The sequence below is a fragment of the Oryx dammah genome, unplaced genomic scaffold, assembly GCF_014754425.2.
Source record: "Oryx dammah isolate SB20612 unplaced genomic scaffold, SCBI_Odam_1.1 HiC_scaffold_10, whole genome shotgun sequence".
NCBI lineage: Eukaryota > Metazoa > Chordata > Mammalia > Artiodactyla > Bovidae > Oryx > Oryx dammah.
The window spans coordinates 7,205,806-7,228,698 of record NW_024070194.1 but is presented as its reverse complement, the minus strand read 5'-3'; the positions used below and the strand labels follow the sequence as shown (position 1 = coordinate 7,228,698).

The following is a 22,893-nucleotide window of genomic DNA, read 5'->3' as shown; positions in this document are numbered from 1 at the left end:
GGTAAGGGGTGGTGACATCTACCTCCACGAGAGCTGGGGTTTGGAACAGTTGCCTCTAGCCTCATGTGCACGAAATCTCAAAAACCACTATGTATTTCACATTGAGCTCCGGGAACCACCGGTCAGCAAACGTACCAAGCCTGGGAAGAAGCCCTTCCCAGCCTCGCAGGTCCTCTTGATGGGAAGGCAGGTATTTGACAAAGGTCTGGGTGAGTGTCCAGGTACTGCTGTGACCCACTAACCTACCAGCTCAGCCAGCCCCTTTTGTAAAATACAGGGATGCCCGGTGGCTTATATGGTAACTAATAGCAAAACAAGACAATCCAGTTGCTGGCATTTACAAAAGGGTGTAAAAAAAATTGCTGTAGGCTTTTCTATAGAAGACCATGCTATTGAGAAGCTCTAAGGCTGAAGCTGGGTCATGACCATGTTTTATAAGGGACAGGCAATTTCTGCTCACCAGGCTCTGTGGCTGATGAGTCTCATTCTTCAGTCCTGTGCATGTTCAGATGGGTTAATACATGGAAGTGCAGAGTAAGGGCTGCGCGATCGTTAGTTAGGCCTATGGTCTACAGGATTTGGCCTGACCCTAAGAACCCCTGAAGCTCCAGGTTCTAGGCGTTCCTCAAGATCCCACAAAGCCTGCTGCAACAGTCCCAGGTGGGTAAGTTGGAATAAAGAGGCTATGGGTGATCAGTCAGTAGATAGTGGATTCGGGAGGATGCAGGCAGGCAGGCAAGGTGGCACACTGAGCTCCAGCCTTCCCGGTGCCTTCTCCTCACTTCTGTCTTAGGGACTCTGTGGGACTTGAAAACCTGTTGGTCATTTCTGCAGGCCGCCTACCTGGCAGGGCTTGTAGTAAGTACCCCACGCCCTCCTTTCTCCAGCCTCTGTTGTCTACCTGGTAGGGGTCTGTGTTGAGATCGAAGTACTCCAGGAAGCCGGTTGCGAATTCACAGAAGAGGAAATTGTGGGTTTCGTTGATGGTCCTCATGCACCAGTACGTGTTGTTGTTGGCGCTGGTGCAGGCGCAGAAAGGCCCCACTGCCAGGGAAGAGTGTGAGCCCTGAGCTGAGGAAGCCCGGCCGCCAGCCCCTTCCTGTCCTGCCTGAGGTTGCTGGGGGACCTGTTCCTGAAAGACCCACAGGGTCTGGCAGGAGCACTCACAAGCTGGGGGGATGCTGGGACCCCCGGGAGGCGCCCCCCCGCCCTGGGCCCGGCTGGCTCACACGTCCAGAGGGGCGCCGTCTGCCAGTGCTGGTTGTCATGGGTGAAGCACGTGAGGCCAGGCATGCTGCATGTGTCGTTGTTCTGCAGGCGCTTGAGCAGCTTGCGGAGTTTCTTCTTGCGCTTCTGTTCCCGTAGCAGCCACACCTTGTCCTTCTCTTGCAGACCCTTCCTAGGGGCACACAGGGCCACACCCCTCACACCTCCCCCGTCCCCACATGGGAGCCTTTTCCTGCCCCGGAGGCTGTGGGCACAGCCCTCGAGACTTCCCAAAGGGCCTTCCAAATCCTACTGCTGGTGCAGGGCAGGGCAGGGCTGGGGCCAGACGAGCCTCCTGTCATCCCGCATTAGCTCCCAAAGCAGCACAGGGGTGGATGGCACTAGGAGATTGCTGGGCCTCCTACTCACACCTCCTCTCTGGGGCCTGTGTCCTGCCCTGCCGTAACCCGCTCTGCCCATAGGCAGCGCCTGGAGCCAGGTTGAGGGTTGATCTGGGAGTTGGGGCTCTGCAGGGCCTGCTGCGCCTCCCAGGGAAAGGCCCGGACTTGGCTTGTCCTTGATTGTTTCAGCTTCGGGGTGGGGGGGCCCTTCTCAGGAGGGCCTGCAGCTGCCCTTACCTGAAAGGATGCAGGCTGGAGCCTTTGTGCTTGAGACGGCCTTTGTGCTGGGAGTGGTAACTGCAACAGACCACCCCGCCCCCCCGCCAGCCCAGCTTTCAGACACTGTGCCCAGGGCCACCCTAGTGGGTGGCTGCAAACGGTGCTTCTCTGGGACCCCTGTTCTCTGGGACCCCTGTTTCTCCTCCTGGGCCATGCTAGGGAGACACTACCCCAGGGTGGCAGCCCCCTGCCTGCCTGGCTCCTCCTTCCATGAGTGAGCTGGGAGACCCTGGCTGAAGGCCTCGGCCAGACAGAGAATGTGAGGGTAGGTGTAAGTTAACCAAGCCTGGAGGCTGGGCCTGGCTCCAGGTGGGTTGCCTCCAGCTCCCCTAACCGCCCAGCTTTTGCTTGATCAGGGCCAGCCCTGGGGAAACCCATAGTGGGTAAGCCCTTTCTGGAAAGGCAGCAGGGACTGTGGTAGCCACTAGCCACCTGGGGCTATTTCAGTTTTAATTAAAGGAGTGATTCAGTTACAGTGGCTGCCATTCAGAGCTCTGTAATCACAGGTGGTAGGTTGGCCACCATGAAACTGGACAGCACAGGTACAGTGCCTTCCGTCACCACAGAGGTGTCGTTGGACAGCGCTGCTCTCGAGTTCTGACCCTTGGGCTGGGGATTCCCTGATCTGGTAAAGTGGGTCCCAGGCCACGTGGGCTGCTCTTGGAAGGGCTGTCTGTGGAGGCACTTTTCCTTCTGGGAAATTGGTCAGGGGCTGCCTGTGGGCAGGGCATGAAATCTGGACATCTGGGTGGTGACAGGATGTGCATTATTCCTGGTTATTATTGTTTAAGCAAGGAATATAAAAATAATGAAAGAAGTGATGCTGTGTCCCCTAGGAGGGATCCTGATGGGACTCTAGGGGCCCCTCACCTGATTTTGTGACAGTCACATTCTTCTGGCCGCTTTTTCTTCAAGTGACCTCGGACTTCCCTTAGGTTCTTGATTTTGTTCTGCAGGGTCTCGATCTGAAGGAGGAAGCAGAAGGGCCAGCCCGGCAGGGCCCCCAGTTGCAGCCTGGGTCCGTGGTTTCTGAGGTGGGTCCTTGGTTCTACGTGCTAAAGGAACCAAAGGCCATTCTCCTGTCTCGTCCTCCCTGAGAACCAGCTGAGCCCTTGGGGGACCTGAAGGCCTCCGCCCAGGCTTGTCGGAAGGAAGGGCTGAGAGTGGAGTAAGCATCTTGTACATCACAGAGGGGTGTGTCACAGCCGCGCGGTCCTTCCCTGCCCCTCACCCCCCAGCAGGAACTGTCTGTCTGAGGCCCTGGTGAGGATCCTGCGGGACCTCTGTCCCCTGGGCCTGGCCTCCCTGCTTCCTGCTCCGGCCAGTGGCCCCGCTGAGCTTGAGGTGGCAAGAACCCTCCCGGCGCAGACTCCCCTCACCTCATGGTCAATGTGCAGCTTGTGGTCCTTCCAGGCCTGCAGGGACTTGTACAGGTCCAGGTCGCACCGGACCGTGCCATTCTCCAGGATGTAGCACCTGTTTGAGAGAAGGGGTCATGTGGTGCCCTTGGGTGGGGGGGTGTGGACGCCCCTGCTGAGGACCCAGCCCTTGATCCCTGCCTGGACTCTCACCGATGTGTGACTTTAATGGGGTTAGGGGCCGAGTAGTCCGGGAGGCCCCCAGTGCCACTGAAGTCCCCGCCGTCCCTGTTGTCTTGGTCCTCAGGGGCTCCTGGCCAGTGCCGCTTAGTGAGGTTGCGGGGCTGGGATGTGTCGTCCGGGCTGACGTGGTGCCCCCTGACGGCCACCGAGCGGATGGAGCGATTCCGGGTGTAGCTGGCCTTGTACTCTGTGGACATCAGAGGGGAGGCTGGGAAGGCAGGCCAGGCTCCCTGGGCAGCGGACCCTCGATTCAGACGGCTGCACTCCCAAGCTGGGGGCTCAGGAAACCTACCCCTCGGGAAGCTGGCTTTAGATCCCACTGGAAAGGACCTCTAGGTGATTCAGCTGGGGAAACTGATGTCCTAGAGCTGAGGAGGAACTGGCCTGAGGTAAATCTCCAGGAAGAGCTGTGCATAGATGAACCATCTGGGATGGCCACACACTGGAGGATTCGAACACTAAACTCGAAGATATCTACATCCCCTTGCTCACTGCAGCATTATTCACAACAGCAAGAGGCGGACACAGTCTAAGCGCCCATTGATGGGTGCACACAAAATGGAATATGACTCAGCCGTAAAGGAGGAGGAAACCTTGCTGTTTGTGACAACAGAGGTGGGCCTTGAGGGGGCTGTGCTAAGTGAAACAAGTCAGAAAAAGACAAGACAGGGCGTGATCTCACTTACCTGTGGCATCTCAAGTCAACCCAGCTCACAGATACAGACAGAAAACGGGGCAGAGGGGAGGGCGGGTCAAAGTGTCAGAAGGGTATTAACAAACTTGCAGTTACAAGTCTGTCCTAGGGATGAAGTGGGCAGTGCAGCAACCAGAGTTAATAATACTGTGCTGCATTTTTGAAAGTTGCTGGAAGAATAGATCTTCAAAAAAATATTTTGTGACTGTGTTAACTGGACTTCTGGGGTGATCATTTCACAATATGTACAGACATCAAATCGTGACATTGTACACCTGAAACTAATGTGATATGTGAATTTACACCACAATAAATCCTCAGAAAACAAACAAAAAAAACCCCATTCATTTGAACTGGACAAAAAAAAAAAAAGCCAAGCAGCACATTCTCCCAGATCAAAAAGGGAGGTGTTGGGGAGGTCTCTGGTCTTGGATGCTTTCCTCGGGGAGGGCAGTGAGGTGGGGCTGATAAATGTTTTCTAAGCTCTAAGTCACCTGTGGGAAACTGAGGACACACAGGTGCTGGGGCTCAGAGCAGGCCGTCCCAAGACAACACAAAGGCATACTGATTGTTTTGAATGCAAGTTCTTTGAAACACAGCTTGTGGGTGAAAAGAACGGTATTAGAAAATGGTCCGACTTTACCTCTTTGCCCCTACACGTGAGAACTCCTCCCAGGCCTCCTGCAAATGACTAGGAGGAATCTCGGCTAGAGGCTGATGGTCAAGGTGTGATAGGAGTGATATGCTAGGCCTTTCTCCCTCAAGTTAATTGGTCTAAGGTTGAATTCTGTACTTGGAAGGAAAGCATGCCAAAGCCTTTTTGAACATTTCATGCAAATTTTTCAAAGGCACACTGCCCTTAGCTCAGAAGCTCCCGTGTATAGAAAGCTCTTCAAGTCTGCTCTAGTGGGAAAGTGCATCCCTGACACTAGAAAGCAAATTCACAACAGTGTGGCTGGTTGGTCTAGGCCACCACTTAGTGTAATAATGAAAGCTGGAGCTCAGTTCTTTGCGAATAGTTTTCAGGAATGCAGGGGAAAAAATGAGTTGAAAGCAATAATTCTTGGCCGACAATATGAACGTTTAGAAAAAGAAAAGCATCACACCTATGGTCAATGAATCTTTGGCAGAGGAGGCAAGAATATACAGTGCAGGAAGACAGTCTTTTAGCAAGGGGTGTTGGGAAAGCTGCACAGCCTCACGTAAATCAGTGAAGTTAGAGCACGCCTTCACACCATACATGAAAATAAACTCAAAATGGCTTAAAGACTTAAACACAGGACATGACACCATAAAACTTCTAGAAGAGAGCATTGGCAAAACATCCCTGATATAAATCGTACCAGGTTATCTAAGGTCAGTCTCAAGGCAATAGAAATGGAAATAAGCAAACACGACCTAATTAAACTTGTTAGAAGCTTTTGTGCTGCAAAGAAAACCATAAAACAAAAAGACAGCCTAGTGACTGGGAGAAAATATTTGGAAATGATGACAAGGGATTAATTTCCAAAGTATATAAGCAGCTCATACAACTCAATAACAAGAAACCAAACCATCCCATCAAAAAAGGGCATTTTTCCAAAGAGAAAACTGATTTTTTCATACACATGAAAAAATGCTCAACATCAATTAGAGAAAATTAAAACTACAATGAGGTATCACCTCACACCAGTCAGAATGGCTATCATTAAAAAGTCTACAGATAACAAATGCTGGAGAGGGTGCAGGGAAAGGGAACCCTCCTACACCATTAGTGGGAATGTGAATTGGTGCAGCCGCTATGGAAAACTTGGGTTCCTTAAAAAACTAGAGTTGCCGTACGATTCAGCAATCCTATGCCTAGAAGTATATCTTGAGAAAACTTGAAAAGATACATGCACCCCAATGTTGATAAGCACTGTTTACAATAGCCAAGACATGGAAGCAACCTAAAGGTCCATGGACAGGTGAATAAAGAATAGGTGAGACTTTACTCAGCTATAAAAAAGAACGAAGTAATATAATTTGCAGCAACATCGATGGACCTAGAGACCATCATGTTAAGGGGAGACAGATACCATATGATATCACTTATATGTGGAATCTAAAACACGGCACAGATGAACTTGTTTATGAAACAGACTCGCAGACACAGAAATCAAACTTAAGGTTACCAAAGGGGAAAGGGAGTGGGGGGATGGATAAATTAAGAGTTCGGGATTAGCAGATATAAACTGCTATATATAAAACAGATACAGTCCTACTGTGTAGCACAGGGAAATATATTCAATATCCTGTAATAGACCATAGTAGGAAAGAATATGAAATACATCCGTACAGCTGAATCATTATGTTGTACACCCGACACGCAACACTAAGTCAACTATACGCCAGTTTAAAAGCTAGAAGACAGAAGTATGACCCTGAGAGCAACTCCAGGCTCACCCAGAGCTCTTCCTATTTGCCTCCAGACAACTGCAGATGCTAAAAAGCAATCAGGACAACGGAAGAGACATTTGTCCTACACAAGAAAGTTGGAGGATCAAGCCCCCTGGGCCCCAGCACGCCCAGAAGGTTCCTCCTTCTTCTGAGGGACAACTCTCCCTCAGATGGGGTCAGCCAGCCCTCAGCTGGACCCTGGAGGCGACTGTGGACTTAATTATCTACCTGTCACTTCTGATTTATCCAAGCATTACCCACAACTTACTGCATTACCCACATCTCAGCCCACCCTGGTATCTTTCGGGGACTCTTAATACCCATCCTATCTAATTTCCAGCTGCTTAACAGCAAACCTTCCAGGCAGAGATTTGTTATTTAATGACACTCATGAGAAAGGTGTTTTTTTATTTACTTGCCCTCATACCAAGACCCAAATTCCCCATTTTTCTTATTAGGAACTCATGCTGATTTAGATTCCTCTGAAGAGGATGAGTCTTTACCAGATAGCCCAATTGGTCCTTGGGTCACACATGCTGATGAAGCTGGATTCCATGAAGTGCCGAGCCTGTATGCATGACCCAGATCTCTGCAGAGATGCACAGTGAGGGCTGAACCCTGTGACAGATGCTAATCTTTGACCCAGGTGTGCTTGTCTTGACTTCCTCACCCTGTCATTCTCCAATCTTACCAGTCATGAAAGAAGGGACATTTGGCTCAGATGGGAACTGAATCTCTCGATTTGTATAAGACCTAAGAACCAGAAATGCTTGTGATTCCCAGGCACGCTGGCAGCCTTAAGCCAGCTGTTTCCCTCAGCTCAACTCCCGCTGACCCAGCCTGGTTTGAGGTAACTGAGCTCTGGGCCAGCTTCCTCTTCACTCCCGCGAACCTGATTCACGGCTTCTCTTTGCATTAACCTTTCAAGGAAGACAGGTCACAGGGACTGGCATAGCCTTGGGGAAGAAGTTTTCCCCTCCCCTCCTAGGTTCTTCTTGCTGGTCTAAGAATTAAGTTGACGTGAGACAGAGTAATAGGAGAAAATCAAACAAAAGTTTAATAACATGTATCTGTGGGCAAGACCCAGAAAAACCTGGAAGCTGCCACCTGAAATACACTCTCAGCCAATGAGGATGTCAAGGGTGGGGAGAGCCAGTCGTCAGAGGTAACCAGGAAAACAGCAGTAAACAGGGTCACTGTGACACAGATTTAAGCTCTGGCCATCTCCATGGAGAGAAGCTTCTAGAGATTTATCAGCCTCCTCTTCCAGGGACAGAAGTTGACATCATTACAAATGGAGATCTCCCTTACAAACATCAATGTTTCTTGCAAAAAAAACCTCCTCCCACCTGACTTGCAGAGTTTTCCCCTGTGTCTACTATTTCCTAGAAAATAACCAGCTCAAAGTAATAGGTCAAAGAGACATTTTAGGCTGGCAAATTCTGCTCCACTACAAAGCTTTAAATTTGTTCTGTTCACAGGGACTTTCCTGGTGGTCCAGTGGTTGAGGCTCCATGCTGCCAATGCAGGGGGCACAGATTGATTCCTGGTCAGGGAACAAGACCTACAGGCTGCAATTAAAAAAAAGATCCTGCACACCTGAAGAAATAAAAATAAATGCTATGAATAAGTTTTGGCCACACTTGCAGCTCCTGGCTACCTGATGTGATAAGGGTTACCACCTACACAGCAGGTGAAGATGGCAGGGTTGCTGCAGGCATTCTAGGGCAGCCTTTTGCCTCAGTTAAGTCCTGCCCACATTTCTCATGCCAGTTAGACTCTACGGCACCAGCTCCTCCCCCACGCCCCAAGCTTACTGCGTGTCCACAGTGACTACAAAGCTAGTCCTCTAGCTAGGCTCCCGCTTCGTCTCTGCTTTCCATGCTGTGTCTGCTGGCTTACAAGATTGGTGGGTGCAGCTCTTCTTATGTGGGAGAGACAAACTGTGGGCAGGCTCTTAACCTACCCATCGCCTTCCATGGTTAATACCCTCAATCCGGCTCCTTCACCCTCCTCCCTGATGGTGGAGAACACCACTCCGTGCCACACGGGAGCCTCGCAACTCCGGGAGTGGTCTTAAGGCTGTGAGATGCGCTCTCAGACATCCCTTTAAACTTCGATTTTGTGAGGCTCCCCCGTAAATGGAATTTGCAGGGAAACATAGTAACTGGTTATGCTGTGTTCCCCCATGTGAACGACTTGAGGCATATTCTGCGTCCACTGTGAGATGAGCCCACGCAGCCAAATTCATCGCTCTTTCTGGAGCGTGCACACGAGCAGAGGGAACTTTTTACAGACTCCAAGGTGCTTCTGGAGTCTGCCAGGCAGTCGGTACAATGTGGAGGTTCCGTGGATTCTTCACCTCTGCAGGTTCTCCTAGTGCTAATGGGCGTGTAAGTGCTGCCCTGTTATGCTAGTCACGTGGCTTCTAACACTGCTGCCCTCACAGCTCAGCCCAGGCTTGGGAGACTTGAGGCCTGACTGTCAGGAGACAGGGCAGACAGAGCTGTGAAAACTGCTACTCAAAATGCCCCCTTTTCCTTGCTCCACTCAGTTTTTAAGCCTGCCTTTACTCCTGACTGATAGTATCAGGCAAATGCCCTACAGGCTAAGACAGACAAATACACACACAGGCTAAGAAAGACAAATGCACACGCACACACGCACACTCTCTTCTCTCTCTCTCTCTGCTCTTCCCCCAGAAATGTGAAGTTGCTCAGTTGACTCTTTGTGACCCCGTGGACTGTAGCCCACCAGGCTCCTCCGTCCATGGGATTCTTCAGGCAAGAATACTGGAGTGGGTTGCCATTTCCTTCTCCAGGGGATCTTCCCGACCCAGGGATCAAACCAGGTCTCCCTCATTGCAGGCAGATGCTTTAACCTCTGAGCCATCAGGGAAGCCCATGTGAAGGTACCCTCTCTACACCAGGAGGCATAGCATCCTTACCACCAGAGTCAGAGGACTCAAGGCTAAGGAAACTCAACAGACCACTTCTTCTCTAGGCTGCTACCCCAAGCAGCAGTCCCTTTGTCCTATTAAGTATTCACAAATAATTATTTCCTCATCTAAAAATGATGTATAAACAGTCTGCTTTGGTCGCTTTGGGGCCCCATTTCTAGGAGACCTCTGTGTGCATGAATTATATTTTTCCCTCCTGTTAATCAGTCTTGTGTCGATTTAATTATTCAGCCAGCCAAAAGAACTCAAGAGGAACCGGTGGAGGGGGGTGGGGTGGAATTTCCCCTTCCTTAACATAACTTAAAGTCAGAAGCCAGATTTCTTGTATCTTCTACATATTAAAAGACAAATTTGGCCAAGTTGCTAACATTTCAGAAAAACGGTGGGGTGGGTTGGGGTGGCTGGGTGTCAGGAGCATGCATTTCTGGCTTCTGAAGACAGAACAGGAAGTATGTCTGTCTACACCCCGTCCACTGGTGGCATGGTCAGTGGGGCGGGGAGCTGGCATGCTGCCACTTCAGACAGGGCGGTGGTCTCCCATTTGGCCACAGTCCCCACCACTCCTTCCATTTTGGGTCCCTCCCAGGCTTGCGTCAAGTCTGTAACCCCACTGCCCTGAACATGCATTTGTTCTGGGAGCCCGGCCTGGAGCCAGCCCTGACGCAGGTTTCTGCTGGGCTCCGAATGACCACCAGGTGGAGACCAAGGGTCAAGGACTGGCTGGAGGCCACAAGGTGGGGCCCAAGAAGGGAGGCGGGAGCCCTCTCCCACGTGACCCAGGATGTCTGGTGCCCTTCTCTCCCTTCTTGGGGCAGATCTCTCTACTTTTCCTCCTTGTATCAGAGTCTCAGGGGCCAGAAGACCTGAGGGTCCAGGTCCGGAAGAGGCATTCCTTTGACAAAGCCCTGGCCTTTTCTGACCCCGGGCAGCTTTCTCCTTGCCTTTTTCCTCCCTGAGTTCAGTCTCTGTGAAGCCACAGTGCCTGGGCCAGAAACACACACACTTCTGAGCTGATGTCCCCGCGGGAGCAGGTCACAGCTGCCCAAGAGGGCCAGGAAGCAGACCCAGCGGGGTCTTTCTGCTCCTTTGTGTTGCTCTGGAGTGCTCCACCCCCCAGCCTTACTCCGCGAGTCCCCAACTACGGCCGCCAGGCCCAGTCCTGGCCTCTGATTCTCTTTGGAAGCTACTCTCAACCATTTGCAGAGTCCGTGGCTGTCTTCTCACCACAGTGACAGAACGGAGCATTTGAGACAAAGACTGTTTAGGTCCCAAAGCTTCAAACATTTACTCTCTGGCTCCTTAGAGAAAAAGGCTGCCAGCCCTGGTGTACACCTTTTCCAGGACTGCATCCACACCACTCGCTCTCCTTGTCACCCTAGGTGTCTTTGTTTTCAGGGTCCTGAAATATATGTGCCCTTCCTACCACATATATCAGGAAGGTGGGTGGGTTGTTGGGTCGCTAAGTCATGTCTGACTCTCTGCAACCCCATGGTCTTAGCTCACCAGATTCCTCTGTCCATGGGATTTTCCAGGCAAGAATACTAGAGTGGGTTGCCATTTCCTTCTCCAGGGGATCTTTCCCACCCAGAGATTGAACCTGAGTCTCCTGCACTTGCAGGCAGTTTCTTTAGAAAAACTAAGCCACCAGGGAAACCCCTGTATCAGGAAGTGGGGACTCATGGTCTGGGCTTTGATGGCTCGCGGGCAAATCCTGAGCCCAATCCTTGGGCAATTGAGTTAATTTCCCAGCAGCTGGACCTGCCTGCCAGGGCTCTTTGGAGTTTGATGTGAAACAGACCTGGTAAATATTTCAGCTCCTGGAAGCTGACATGCAGCAGCTGCTCTGTTGGTTAGGGACCCTGCAGCTGACATCCTCGCCCAAGGTCACAACTGGGCCCTCCTAGCACCCCAGGCCTGGGAATGCTAGGGTGGTGTGGCCTGCCCTCTGGCGTGGGACCCGCAGGATCTCGCTTCCTCTTGCCCTGGCTCAGAGTACTTCCGCTCTGCTGGTCATGCTTGGCTCTCATGTAAATGTCAACTCACCGCCCACTCTACAGCTGCAGCCCCTCTCCACCTGGCCACAACCATGTTCCATTTCCTCCATGCCATCTTTACCCAGGGAAGTGAGCTTCCCACTTTGTTAACTGGCTAACACCTGGCCTCACCCTTGAGGTCTGATGGTGTCTCTCGCGTTCAACTGTAACCTCAGCAGCTGGCATGTGGCAGGGCTTGCAGATTTGTTGGGAGATGAGATGAACCAACACTGGCCACCTAGACCCATCATCCCCCAAGTCCTCGTCTCCTCCTCTGGGTCCTGGGTCTCTTCTGCTTCTGTCCTGGGTTGGCTGCTCTGCCTCCTTCCTCACCCCAGTGCATGAGGGCGAGCCAGGGACTGAGCTGCTTGGGGTCAGGGCACCTCAACCTCATAACTGGCAACACTCTCTGGCTGTATAACAGCTGCTGTGGGAGGTTGACCTGTACCTCACAGGATGTTAGGCAGCTTCCACAGCTTTTACCACTGGATGCTAGGAGCATCCCTCCCCACTCATCATACGTGACAGCCAGAAACACCAGCACACAGCCAAGCAGGTGAAATCGCTCCCTGTTGAGAACCCCTGCTCTAGGCTGGCTGCTCAGAAAGGAATGAAAGAGAGCATCTTGCTGGCAGGCATGTGCAGGAAGAATGTTGGGCCTGGTGATGGGGACAGAGTTTCCCAGGTGCCTGTAAGGAGCCACCCCCTCTTGCTCCCAGGATCCTCTGAGCACACACAAGACAGGGCTGTGATGTCACACGAAGGCCCGAGTCCAGCTGAGACTCAGCTGTTTAGATGCATATTGAGTGCCACATTCCCTATGCCAGCAAATCTGGAAAACTCAGCAATGGCCACAGGGTTGGAAAAGGTCAGTTTTCATTCCAATCTCAATGAAGGGCAATGCCAAAGAATGTTCAAACTATTGCACAGTTGCACTCATTTCACATGCTAGCAAGGTAATGCTCAAAATCCTTTAAGCTAGGCTTCAAACAGTATATGAACCAAAAACTTCCAGATGTACAAGCTAGATTTAGAAAAGGCAGAGGAATCAGAAATGAAACTGCCAACATCCACTGCATCATAGAAAAAGCAAGAGAATTCCAGAAAAACATCTACTTTGTTATGCTAAAGCCTTTGACTGTGTGGATCACAACAAACTGTGGAAAATTCTTAAAGAGAGAAGAATATCAGACCACCTTAGCTGCCTCCTGAGAAATCTGTATGCAGGTCAAGAAGCAACAGTTAGAACCGGACATGGAACAATGGACTGGTTCCAAATTGGGAAAGGAGTGCGTCAAGGCTGTATATTGTCACCCTGCTTATTTAACTTCTGTGCAGAGTACATCACGCGAAACGCTGGACTGGATGAAGCACAAACTGGAATCAAGATTGCTGGGAGAAATATCAGTAAGCTCAGATATGCAGATGACACCACCCTTATGGCAGAAAGTGAAGAAGAACTAAAGAGCCTCTTGATGAAAGTGAAAGAGGAGAGTGAAAAAGTTGGCTTAAAGCTCAACATTCAGAAAATGAAGATCACGGCATCCAGTCCCATCACTTCATGGGAAATAGATGGGGGAAACAGTGGAAACAGTGGCTGACTTTATTTTCTTGGGCTCCAAAATCACCACAGATGGTGACTGTAGCCATGAAATTAAAAGACGCTGGCTCCTTGGAAGGGAAGTTATGACCAACCTAGACAGCATATTAAAAAGCAGAGACAATACTTTGCTGACAAAGGTCCGTCTAGTCTATGGTTTTCCAGTGGTCATGTATGGATGTGAGAGTTGGACCATAAAGAAGACAGGGTGCCACAGAATTGATGCTTTTGAACTGTGATGCTTTCGAACCGAGAGTCCCTTGAACTGCAAGGAGATCAAGCCAGTCAGTCCTAAAGGAAATCAACTCTGAATATTCACTGGAAGCACTGATGCTGAAGCTGAAGTTCCAACACTCTGGCCACCTCAAGTGAAGAGCCGACTCATTGGAAAAGACCCTGATGCTGGGAAAGATTGAGGGCAGGAAGCGAGGCGGGTGGCAGAGAATGAGATGGTTGGATGGCATCACTGATACAGTGGACATGAATTTGAGCAGACTCCAGGAGATAGTGAAGGACAGGGAAGCCTGGTGTGCTGCAGTCCATGGGGTCACAGAGACGACTGAGTGACTGAGCAATACAGCGCATACAGTCTCTGTCCTCTAAGCATTAATTGGGGGGAGGCGTAACTAAATCACAAGTCCTTGTATTATTTAAAGATTAGCCAGTGTGCCACGTGCTGAAGCAAGATCTTAACTGTGTAATTCAGTCTGGAAACCAATCATTTTATTCAGCTAAAAAGAGATTAGCTTAGCAGTTACTAATCAGCTAGTGAGGAGTTATAACGGGGGACCATCAGTGGGGAAGTGCCATTCGAGGCAGAAGCTGGGTTGTTATGGAGACAAACCAGCTCTCGTAACGAAAGTGTCCTCTGCAAAGACAGGAGGAGCCCTCTGAGCCCGCCGCTGGACAGCCAGTCTCTAATTAGGCTACAGGGGAGTCTCACTCAGCCTGAAAAAGGATGGGGATCCTGATGCAGCCAACACAGATAAACCCTGATGCCGGGTGAAATAAGCCAGACAGGAAGGACAGATCCTGTGTGATCCTGCTTCTGTGAAGTACCTACAAGAGTAAAACTCAGAGAAAGCAGGGGGGTGGCTGCCAAGAGCGGGAGGAGGGGAGGTGGGGCGTCAGTGTTTCTCGGCTGCCGAGCTTCAGTTCTGCCAGAGGAAGAGAGCTGGGGACGCACGGTGCTGATGGCCGCCCAACACCATCCGGGTCCTTAAAGCTACTGAACTCGACAGTCAGAAACGGTCACGGTACTGAGCATCAGGTAGTGCTGATGGGACCACAGCGAAAGAAGACAGAAACAACCAAAATCTCAGATTAGGCTTTGGCTCCCCTTGGGTTAGGGGTTAGAGCAATGGTGGCCTGGGCAAGTGCCCACCTCCAGAGGGGACACTCCAGCCAGGGGACCCATCTCGCTGGGACCATGTCCTGGAAACCGAGCCTGCCAAACATCCTCAAAGCCTAGGCGCACCCTCATTTGAACATTTAGCAGGAGGCATGCTGTCCAGGGGAGGTGACCCTCAGAATGGGGCCATGACCACCCGCTGGGAGGATTCGGCCAGGTTGAGAGGACTTCCCTAGGTGCCTCCCCTGGTCACTGGCTTCCTAACTTTCTGTCCTTTGGCCCCTGCTGTGGGGAGGTGTGAAGGTTAAGGCAACTTTTCCACTTGGGATGGGGGTGCTCTACCCTCTCCAAAGTACAGCTGACCTTGAACAAGGCTGGGGTCATCTGCATGTAACTCATAGTTAAACCCCCCTCCCTCCCGTATCCATGGTTTCTCCACGGATGATGCAGAACTGTAGTATTTACTACTGAGGACGATCTGTGTGCAGGGGGACCGTCGTTGTTCAAGGGTCAACTGTGCAGTGGGTTCCTGTTCCTCTAGGTGGTCTTGTTCCATAGCATCACCTTGACGCTGAACTAGCGAGTCGGGAACCAGTGCTCCTGGGGCAAACGTGGGGTGAGGTTCCTGCCAGCCTTGGGTCACAGCACACCTGTCAACCATCAATATGGAACCGTACTGCACACTGTCTCCATTTTGCGTAAAGACACCCGACTTCATGCGCGTGGTGATTCTCCGACACTGAACTCAAGGTAGCAGCCGGAAGCTCATCTCACCCACATGTTCCCCTCTTTAAAGCACATCCCAGCCAGCGGGGCTTGGGGACCCGACGCAAGATGTTAGTGCCACCTTGGGGCCACTGTAGATGGTGAAGTCACTGCAGAAAGAGATGTGATGCCAGGGACATGATGCTAAGCAGATGGTGGTGCTAGTGGTAAAGAACGCCCTTGCCAACGCAGGAAACATAAGAGCTGTGGGTTCAGTCCGTGGGTCAGGAAGATGCCCTGGAGGAGGGCATGGTGCCCCACTCCAGTATCCTTGCCTGGAGAATCCCATGGACAGCCCGTGGGGTCACAGAGTCGGACACGACTGCAGTGACTTAGTGCGCCTGCAGGCAGGTAGACAGGAGGCTGAAGGGCGTCGCCTTGGCTTGGCCTTTCTGGAAGCCGGCACTGGGGCATTCAGCATCTTTTAGCGCTTTGCAGGCGAACCTGTCCAGCGCCTGCAGTGCCGCTGGAGGAATGCTATGGAAGCACAAATCTGATCCTGGCTCCTCTGCTCAAAGCCCTCCAGGTCTTCTGGTCTCAGAGGGACCCCACCACGTGGCCCAGGGACAGACCCCTCTCCCCTCCCTTTCTCTTTATGCTCCTGCTCTTCTCAGCCCTCTACACGCTCATCTCCTCCTTTATACTCCCTGCCCACCCAACCTGGGGCTGGGTGGATTGATGGTGCGAGGCACGTGGGTTTCTTTGAATGAACAAGCAAGGCTGCTCAGGTGCGTTGCCTCCCCGCCCCTCCCGGCCCACTTACTCTTCTTGAAGAGCTTCTTCCGGTGTCCGGCCAGGGTGAGCTGGCTGTCCCCGCTGTCGCAGACGCAGCCCTCGCCGCCTGGCACGTCATACTTGGGCACCAGGTTGGAGAGGGCCCTGCCCCCGGGCCGCGCGGGGCCCTTGCACTTGTGCAGCTTCAGCTTCCCCGACGCATCCTCCACGCACTGCCACTTCTGCAAGACACGCGTGGCCTCAGACTCCCGGGCCTGCTCGCCCGCCCCGCCGCTTCCCTGCTGCCTGCTCCCAGCCACCCCAGACGCGTCCCTCTTGTGGCCCCGGCTGGTGCCTGGAATGAGCTGCTGTGTGATGGGTGAATACCTGACCACTGTCGGGGGAGCAGAGAAATGGTACCCAGGGTGATGTGCTGTGGCTGAGCGGGAACCCAGCCACGGGGAAGTCCCGTAGGAGAAAAGTACTCGGGTTGGAGGGCGTGGCTGGTACACAGGGAAGGGCCCTTTCCGAAGGCGTAGCATGAGGCAGGCAGCGGCGGTGGGGTGGGGTGGGGGGAGTGGTCAGCAGAGTCTGACTGCATCTGCCAGAGGTGGGAGGTGGGTGTCTGGGCTGGCATCCTGGAGGCCCTAGAGCAGTCAGGGCAGGGCCCGAGGCAGAGGCCTCCCCAGCTGGCCTCAGCTCCTCCCACCCCGCGTGCTCCTTTCCTTTGGGTTAAGCAGTGCGCTTGGATAATTGGTTTCAAAGACAGATCAGGCAGCCCTCTCACTGTGTGGGACTGCCAGACCCCCCAATCTGCAGGGAGAGGGTGGGGATGGGCCAGCAGGGGGATTTGACTACAGTCCCAGGGGGACAAAGGCCCCTCGTGGCCTCATTGATTCATTCCCTGAAGCTCAGAACTGAAATCTGAGCCCCTCTGGGGTCTGCCCAGATGGTCAGCTCTGGGAGGCCAGAGCTTTCTGTCCAGGGCTTTCTTCCTGTGCCTGGCAACAGAGGCAGCCTTGAATGCTGCTCCAGCATGACCCAAAGAGCTCCAGGGGCATGGGCGGGTTCCTGATGCCCTCCACGGCAGAGGGAGGGACTGGGAGGGGGTCGTGAACAAATGCTGGATGGGGCAGGGGGATTGTGAGGACAGGTTGGTTCCAATTCTGAGTCCAGCGATAAGACAGAGCTGCCTGGATGCAACCTGTGACATGCACCCAACTGGTGCCCCAGCCTTGGCAACCCACGGGTTTATTAAGGAGAAATAGAATGTGGAGGCCCCAGGTTTACTTCCTGTTACTGGTGGAACGGGCTTGCATCTCCAGGCCTGAGCCAGCATGGCTCAAAGTCCCAGCTCGCAGACCAAGGCAGGGAAGCACCTTCTGTCAGCAGCGCCTGGGCCTTTCCAGGGCGCCCCCACCTGCTCCTCCTGCTCATCTGCCCGCCTCTCTCCCCCTGAGCCTCTCCTTGGGCTGGCGTCTCTTTCTACAAGGCTCCGTCCGCACTCCCTGTCCTCTCCAGAGCCCACATTGGCCTCCCAGGCCTTAGAAAATCGAGTTCAGACTCTCCCAAACCACCATCACAGTTGGTGTTATCTCCAAATACTGTCTGGATTATATTTTCCTTAACATTTCTCTTGAAATCAGCTTGCATTTTTACAACCTAAACTTATTTACGTCAGAAGGTAATTTCCTGTTGTTCCTATATAAGCGGAAAGCCAGCCACAAAGATGATCTGGGAGAGTAAATACAATGGAAATAGTCATTTAACTTTATAAATACTGTGCAGAGGCCGGCTGCGTCTTTGTTAAAGAGGGATCGGGCGAGTCTCAGAGCAGCTAAAGACGCATGTGCACCCAGGGGGGAGCTTTCCTCTGACGGGAGCAGGATTTTCTGAGCGTTGTCTGGCGTCACCCTGGGTATCACACTTCATCAGGGACACTGGCCTGCTGCTCTGAGAAGCAGGCCTGGGCCGCAGTTTGGGGGGGCCCCTGAGAGGGAAGGAGGGACCCCGGCCCCGGCCCCAGGGCCGCGCCGAGCATCCTCACCTGCCCCAGCTGCTCGCATGCCGTCTGGTACTCGGCGCGCTGACACAGGTCTTTGACGCGCTGGTACTTGGGCAGGAAGTTCTCCTCCTGGGCATCCACCTTGTCACTGTCCCTCTTGTGCAGCAGTTTGCTGTGGGGCAGAGAGCAGAAGCGGGGCTGGTGGCCCAGCTCTGGCGGGGCACGTGGCCCCACTCAGCCCTGGTGCAGCGTCACCAGGGAGCACGTGTATCCAGCCGGGCCGTGTCTTCCGATGGTCAAGAGACTTAGGAAGTGGGGATTTTATAAGACGCCTCCCAAGTTTCGTGAGTTGGCAAATAAACGAAAAAGCATGTACGACATTGTGCAGGACGTAAGTTCTGTATCAACCACAGGGACAGCGAACGGCTTCCTGTGTCCAGGGGTCCGAGGACACAGGCTCCCAGCCCCTGGTGGAAGGTGGTGGAACAGCATCAACCTCCCTCCTGCCCTTGACATTTGTAGGACCGTGGGTGCAGGTGGGGCTGCCGGACGCTTCCTGGGAGGCACGGGTGGGGGTTGCCCGGTGTCACCCTGGGGCGGCTCCTCCAGACCCTGGCACTCACCCTCTCTCCACCAGGAAGGAGTCCCGCCAGACCCTCAGCTTCTTTTTCAAGTGAAACCTGGGGGAAGAAAGCACATGTCCATCTTCTCATCAATGCAGGGCTCCCACGTCCCTCCATCCTTCCAGAAGCAGGGATGGCGCTCATAGCCAGCCTTGATTCACAAGCAGTGCAGACCACGGGGGCAGCCAGGGCAAGTGAGGGACACACACCCACATGGACACACACCCACACATGGACACACCCTCACAAGGACACACCCCCCCACACCCGGACACACACCCATACAGACACACGGACACACACCCACACAGACACACATCCATACAGACACACGGACACACACCCACATGGACACACACACACCCATATGGACACACACCCACATGGAAACACCCATGGACATACACACGGACACACATATGAACACACACATGAACATACATGGACACACACAGACACACAACACACACACACACACCCCTCCCTGCCCACAGCAGAGCTGCACTTCTCTAGAGCCTTGGGTCTGAACATGGGACAGAACGACCCAGGTCAGTCGCTCTGAGTCACGCGTAGTCATGTGTGTGCCCCTCTGTGACTCCCAGGAAGCCCAGCAGCTCCCCGGGCGCTGGAAGAGATCGCTCCCCTTTTACTTCAGCACCAGAGAAACGCTTCTCCTGACTTCAGGTTAATTACATTGTGTTTGGGGGGATGTTTTTCCCTTTGATCCTCTGTCGTTGGGTTTAAGTGTGCATTTTGTGGAGTTTCGCGCTATCGTTTCCACTTCCCAGACAGGGCCTCAGGCTGAGAGAGAACGCTTCCATTCTGCACTCGACTCCCCAGAGTCCTGGCTCCTAACACAGCACCCTCGCCCTCCCCAAACACGCCCATTTTGTACCCTTACAGCTCATAAAACCTCCTAGTCAGAGGGAGGAGGCTCGGCAGAGGCGGTTCCTTCTACAGGACACTCAGTCTTGGACAGACAGTGCCCACCCGGCCGGCCCCTCTGAGCAGCAGGAGGTACCAGCTGGAGGCTGCATCCGTCAGTGCTGTGGGGCCCTTATCTCGGTGGGCAGTTACACCGATGGCCGCTAGATGCCGCTGCTGCCACGCCAGTGACTGCGTCCTCCGCCTTCCTGTTTGACCAGACTCGGCTCACCTTCCCACCTAGCTTTTGCTCACCATCACTGTACAGTGGGAGAAGGAAATGGCAGCCCACTTCAGGGTTCTTGCCTGGAGAATCCCATGGACAGAGGAGCCTGGTGGGCTGCAGTCCATGGGAGTGCAAAGACTTGGACATGACTGAGCGACTAAAACAACACCATATAGATAAAGCTATGGTTTTCCCAGTGGTCACGTATGGATGTGAGAGTTGCACCATAAAGAAAGCTGAGCACCAAAAAATTGATGCTTTTGAACCATGGTGTTGGAGAAAACTCTTGAGAGTCCCTTGGACAGCAAGGAGATCCAACCAGTCCATCCTAAAGGAAATCAGTCCTGAATATTCATTGGAAGGACTGATGCTGAAGCTGAAGCTCCTATACTTCGGCCACCTGATGCGAAGAACTGATTCACTGGAAAAGACCATGATGCTGGGAAAGATTGAAGGTGGGAGGAGAAGGGGACACCAGAGGATGAGATGGTTGGATGGCCTCACCGACTCGACGGACATGAGTCTGAGCAAGCTCTGGGAGCTGGTGATGGACAGGGAGGCCTGGCGTGCTGCAGTCCATGGGGTTGCAAAGAGTTGAACACGACTGAACAACACTCTTCTTTTGTTTGCCTCCAGGATACCCAGGAATATGTTCCCAATACTATCCGGCATTAGAGCCACAGATTATGGTGATTAAGAGTGTAGCCTCTAGCCTAGAGTCTGGATGCCTGGAGTGGGATCCAGACCTGCGCCAAGAGAACTCTGACAAGTCACTTGACTGCTTGGGGATTCAATTTCCAAGCTGGGATCATAATAATGCCTACCTCTCTGGGTTACTGTGAAGATTAAAATGATAAAATCTGCCTCAAAGCACTCAGAACAAGGCCGGCATACAGTAAGTGCTTAATTAATGTCAGCTCCGATAGCTGACATTAACTTTATTTTTTTTAAGTTTCACCCAATTTGAGCTGTGGTGGGTCCTCAGCGGGTCACTGTGGCCATATTCTAGCTGGAAAGGTGGACTCTCAGAGAGGGAGCTTTCTTTCCTGCCCCCCACCCCCCCGCCCACGACAGGTAAGTGGTCAGGATGCAGGGCCCTGGAACCCCAGCTCCTGAGCCTGGAGAAACCCCTGCCCCCTAGACCCACACAGCTAGGCTAGGAGCTCAGACAGTTTGGGGTGCTTGGCATCCCAGCACCCGCCCCGTCCCCTCACCGATTCGCTGGCCGCTCCGTGTCCAGTAGCTTGAGGATGGATTTCCCGTCCATATCCGAGGGGATGTCCAGCCCAGCGATGTCCAGGATGGTGGGGGCCAGGTCGATGTTGAGGACGATGTGGGGATTCCTGAGGGAGGTGGGCCGAGAAGGACTCGGTCACCAGGGCAGTAGTGACCCGGCCTCCCCTGGGGCGGGCAGGCTGGAAAGCTGCCATCCATCGAGTCACTCTCCTGCACCCTGGCCCTCAAAGCTCCTCTCTGCACGCTCGAGTCAGCTGAAGCCCAGCGCTCACCTTCCCACCCTCTGCACAGCCATGGGGGGCTGCAGTTCACAGGCCCACAGCTGGCTTCTGCTTGGCTCTTTCTTCTGCCAGGAAGGCCCTGCCTGCCCCAACTCCTGAATGGAGAACACTTTCTTTTGAGACGCATGCCAAACCCTGGACCTTCCCCCAGACCCTTCTCTGAGCCTCTGATGTGAACACTGGCCCCCTCGCTGCTCCTGGAAGGCTGAGCACAGCCCAGCCTCTGGGCCTTCGCCCTGGTGTCCCCCTCTGCCTGGAACATTCTTCCTCCATGGCCCTGGCGAGCACTCTCACCACCTCTGGTTCTTCACTCGATGATTACCAAAGGCTGAGGCGGATGACAGACTCAGTAGCCCTGAGATCCCCAGCTCCGGGGTTCACAGCCTGTGTGATCCCCTCCCCTTAAGAGTGGGCCAAGCCGACAGGTCAGGCAAAGGGGGTGGGATGTCAGACCAGGGGATGTCATGTGACCCACGCCTCTGTCCTGTTAGCCGTCCCTCCCTCGCTCCTTGCCACAAGTTCACCCCCAGAAAGGATGCCTGGTGAACACTCTGGGGGGCCGGCTGTGTGGGCTCAAGTCCTCTGTCTGCACCTGAACAACCCTGTGCGTGGAGAGACGGGTCCTTCCCCAGCTGAGCCTCTCTGGGTTTTGAGTCCTAAGAAGCAGATCACAGACTCTGAGGCTGACCCGTGTAATGACAGTTGCTGGATTACAGTTCAGTCCATCTCTTTCTGAAAGCAAGTAATCCTAATGATTTTAATGGTCATACATTCTTCTCAAATACGGAAAAACATTTACAAGTATCAGAAACCTGGTTTTGAGACAAATTCCAGCTCCTCTCTTCTGTGCTATGTAATCTCAGGCAATTTAACCCAAGCCTCCGTTTGCTTGTGTTTAAAACACGGATAACACTCACGTCTACCTTAGAGGCTTGTTATCATGCTTAACTCAGTTACCTGGATAGAAGGTGCTTAGACCAAAGCCTGAAGAATCACACTGTATCAACACGGCTGTTATTATAATAGCTATGATTATAGGTGGGGACTCTGAGATCCAGACTGGGAGGGACCCAGTGAGGTCGGCAGAGGACGAGAGATGAGGCTGGGCTACAGCTCGCACAGCTTGCCTCCTGGAAGCTCCACCAAACCTCCCGGGCGGGGCAGGAACATCTTGGTCCCAAGTCCCAAGACCTTGCCCTTTCAGGAGGAATCCTGTGGCCGAGTCAGTGTCTGCATGCGTTCAGGGCTCGGACGGAAGTCAGACCCAGTAAGCACCAGAGCAGTGACAACGTGCATTTCGAAAGACCCTTCGAGGTGGTCTCCATAACATCTCGGCTGACCTGAGGAAGCTGCAGCTATGATTACTGGCCCTTCTACCCCTCCCTGCCCCAGACACGACATTTTTGCTGCCAGAACGTGTCGTTTCAAAGGTTAACCCACAGGGACGGCTGGCGGAGGGCCCACGTGGCCCTCGGGGAAGGATGGGGGGAAGGCTGGTTCCTTTAGCGCTGCCACTGAGCCGGCCCTGCTGACCTCAGCCCAGGGCCCCTCCCTGACAACCGCCAGGCCCACCACCA

General features: G+C 53.1%; 1 protein-coding gene across 5 annotated transcripts in view; it reads right to left on the bottom strand.

The window, feature by feature from the left end:
- Nucleotides 1-22,893, bottom strand: part of SULF2 (sulfatase 2) — a 124,292-nt gene that overhangs the window by 3,056 nt on the left and 98,343 nt on the right. For 4 of the 5 annotated variants that reach the window (XM_040248154.1, XM_040248153.1, XM_040248152.1 and 1 more), the window contains exons 8-17: nt 21,014-21,142; nt 18,650-18,706; nt 18,069-18,198; nt 16,071-16,263; nt 3,458-3,674; nt 3,266-3,362; nt 2,757-2,851; nt 1,845-1,904; nt 1,230-1,399; nt 902-1,044 (exon numbers count right to left, since the gene is read on the bottom strand). In XM_040248154.1, the coding sequence (XP_040104088.1) occupies nt 902-1,044; nt 1,230-1,399; nt 1,845-1,904; nt 2,757-2,851; nt 3,266-3,362; nt 3,458-3,674; nt 16,071-16,263; nt 18,069-18,198; nt 18,650-18,706; nt 21,014-21,142 (1,291 nt within the window). The remainder of the gene's footprint in view (nt 1-901; nt 1,045-1,229; nt 1,400-1,844; nt 1,905-2,756; nt 2,852-3,265; nt 3,363-3,457; nt 3,675-16,070; nt 16,264-18,068; nt 18,199-18,649; nt 18,707-21,013; nt 21,143-22,893) is intronic. The other variant, XM_040248156.1, reaches the window with a different exon arrangement.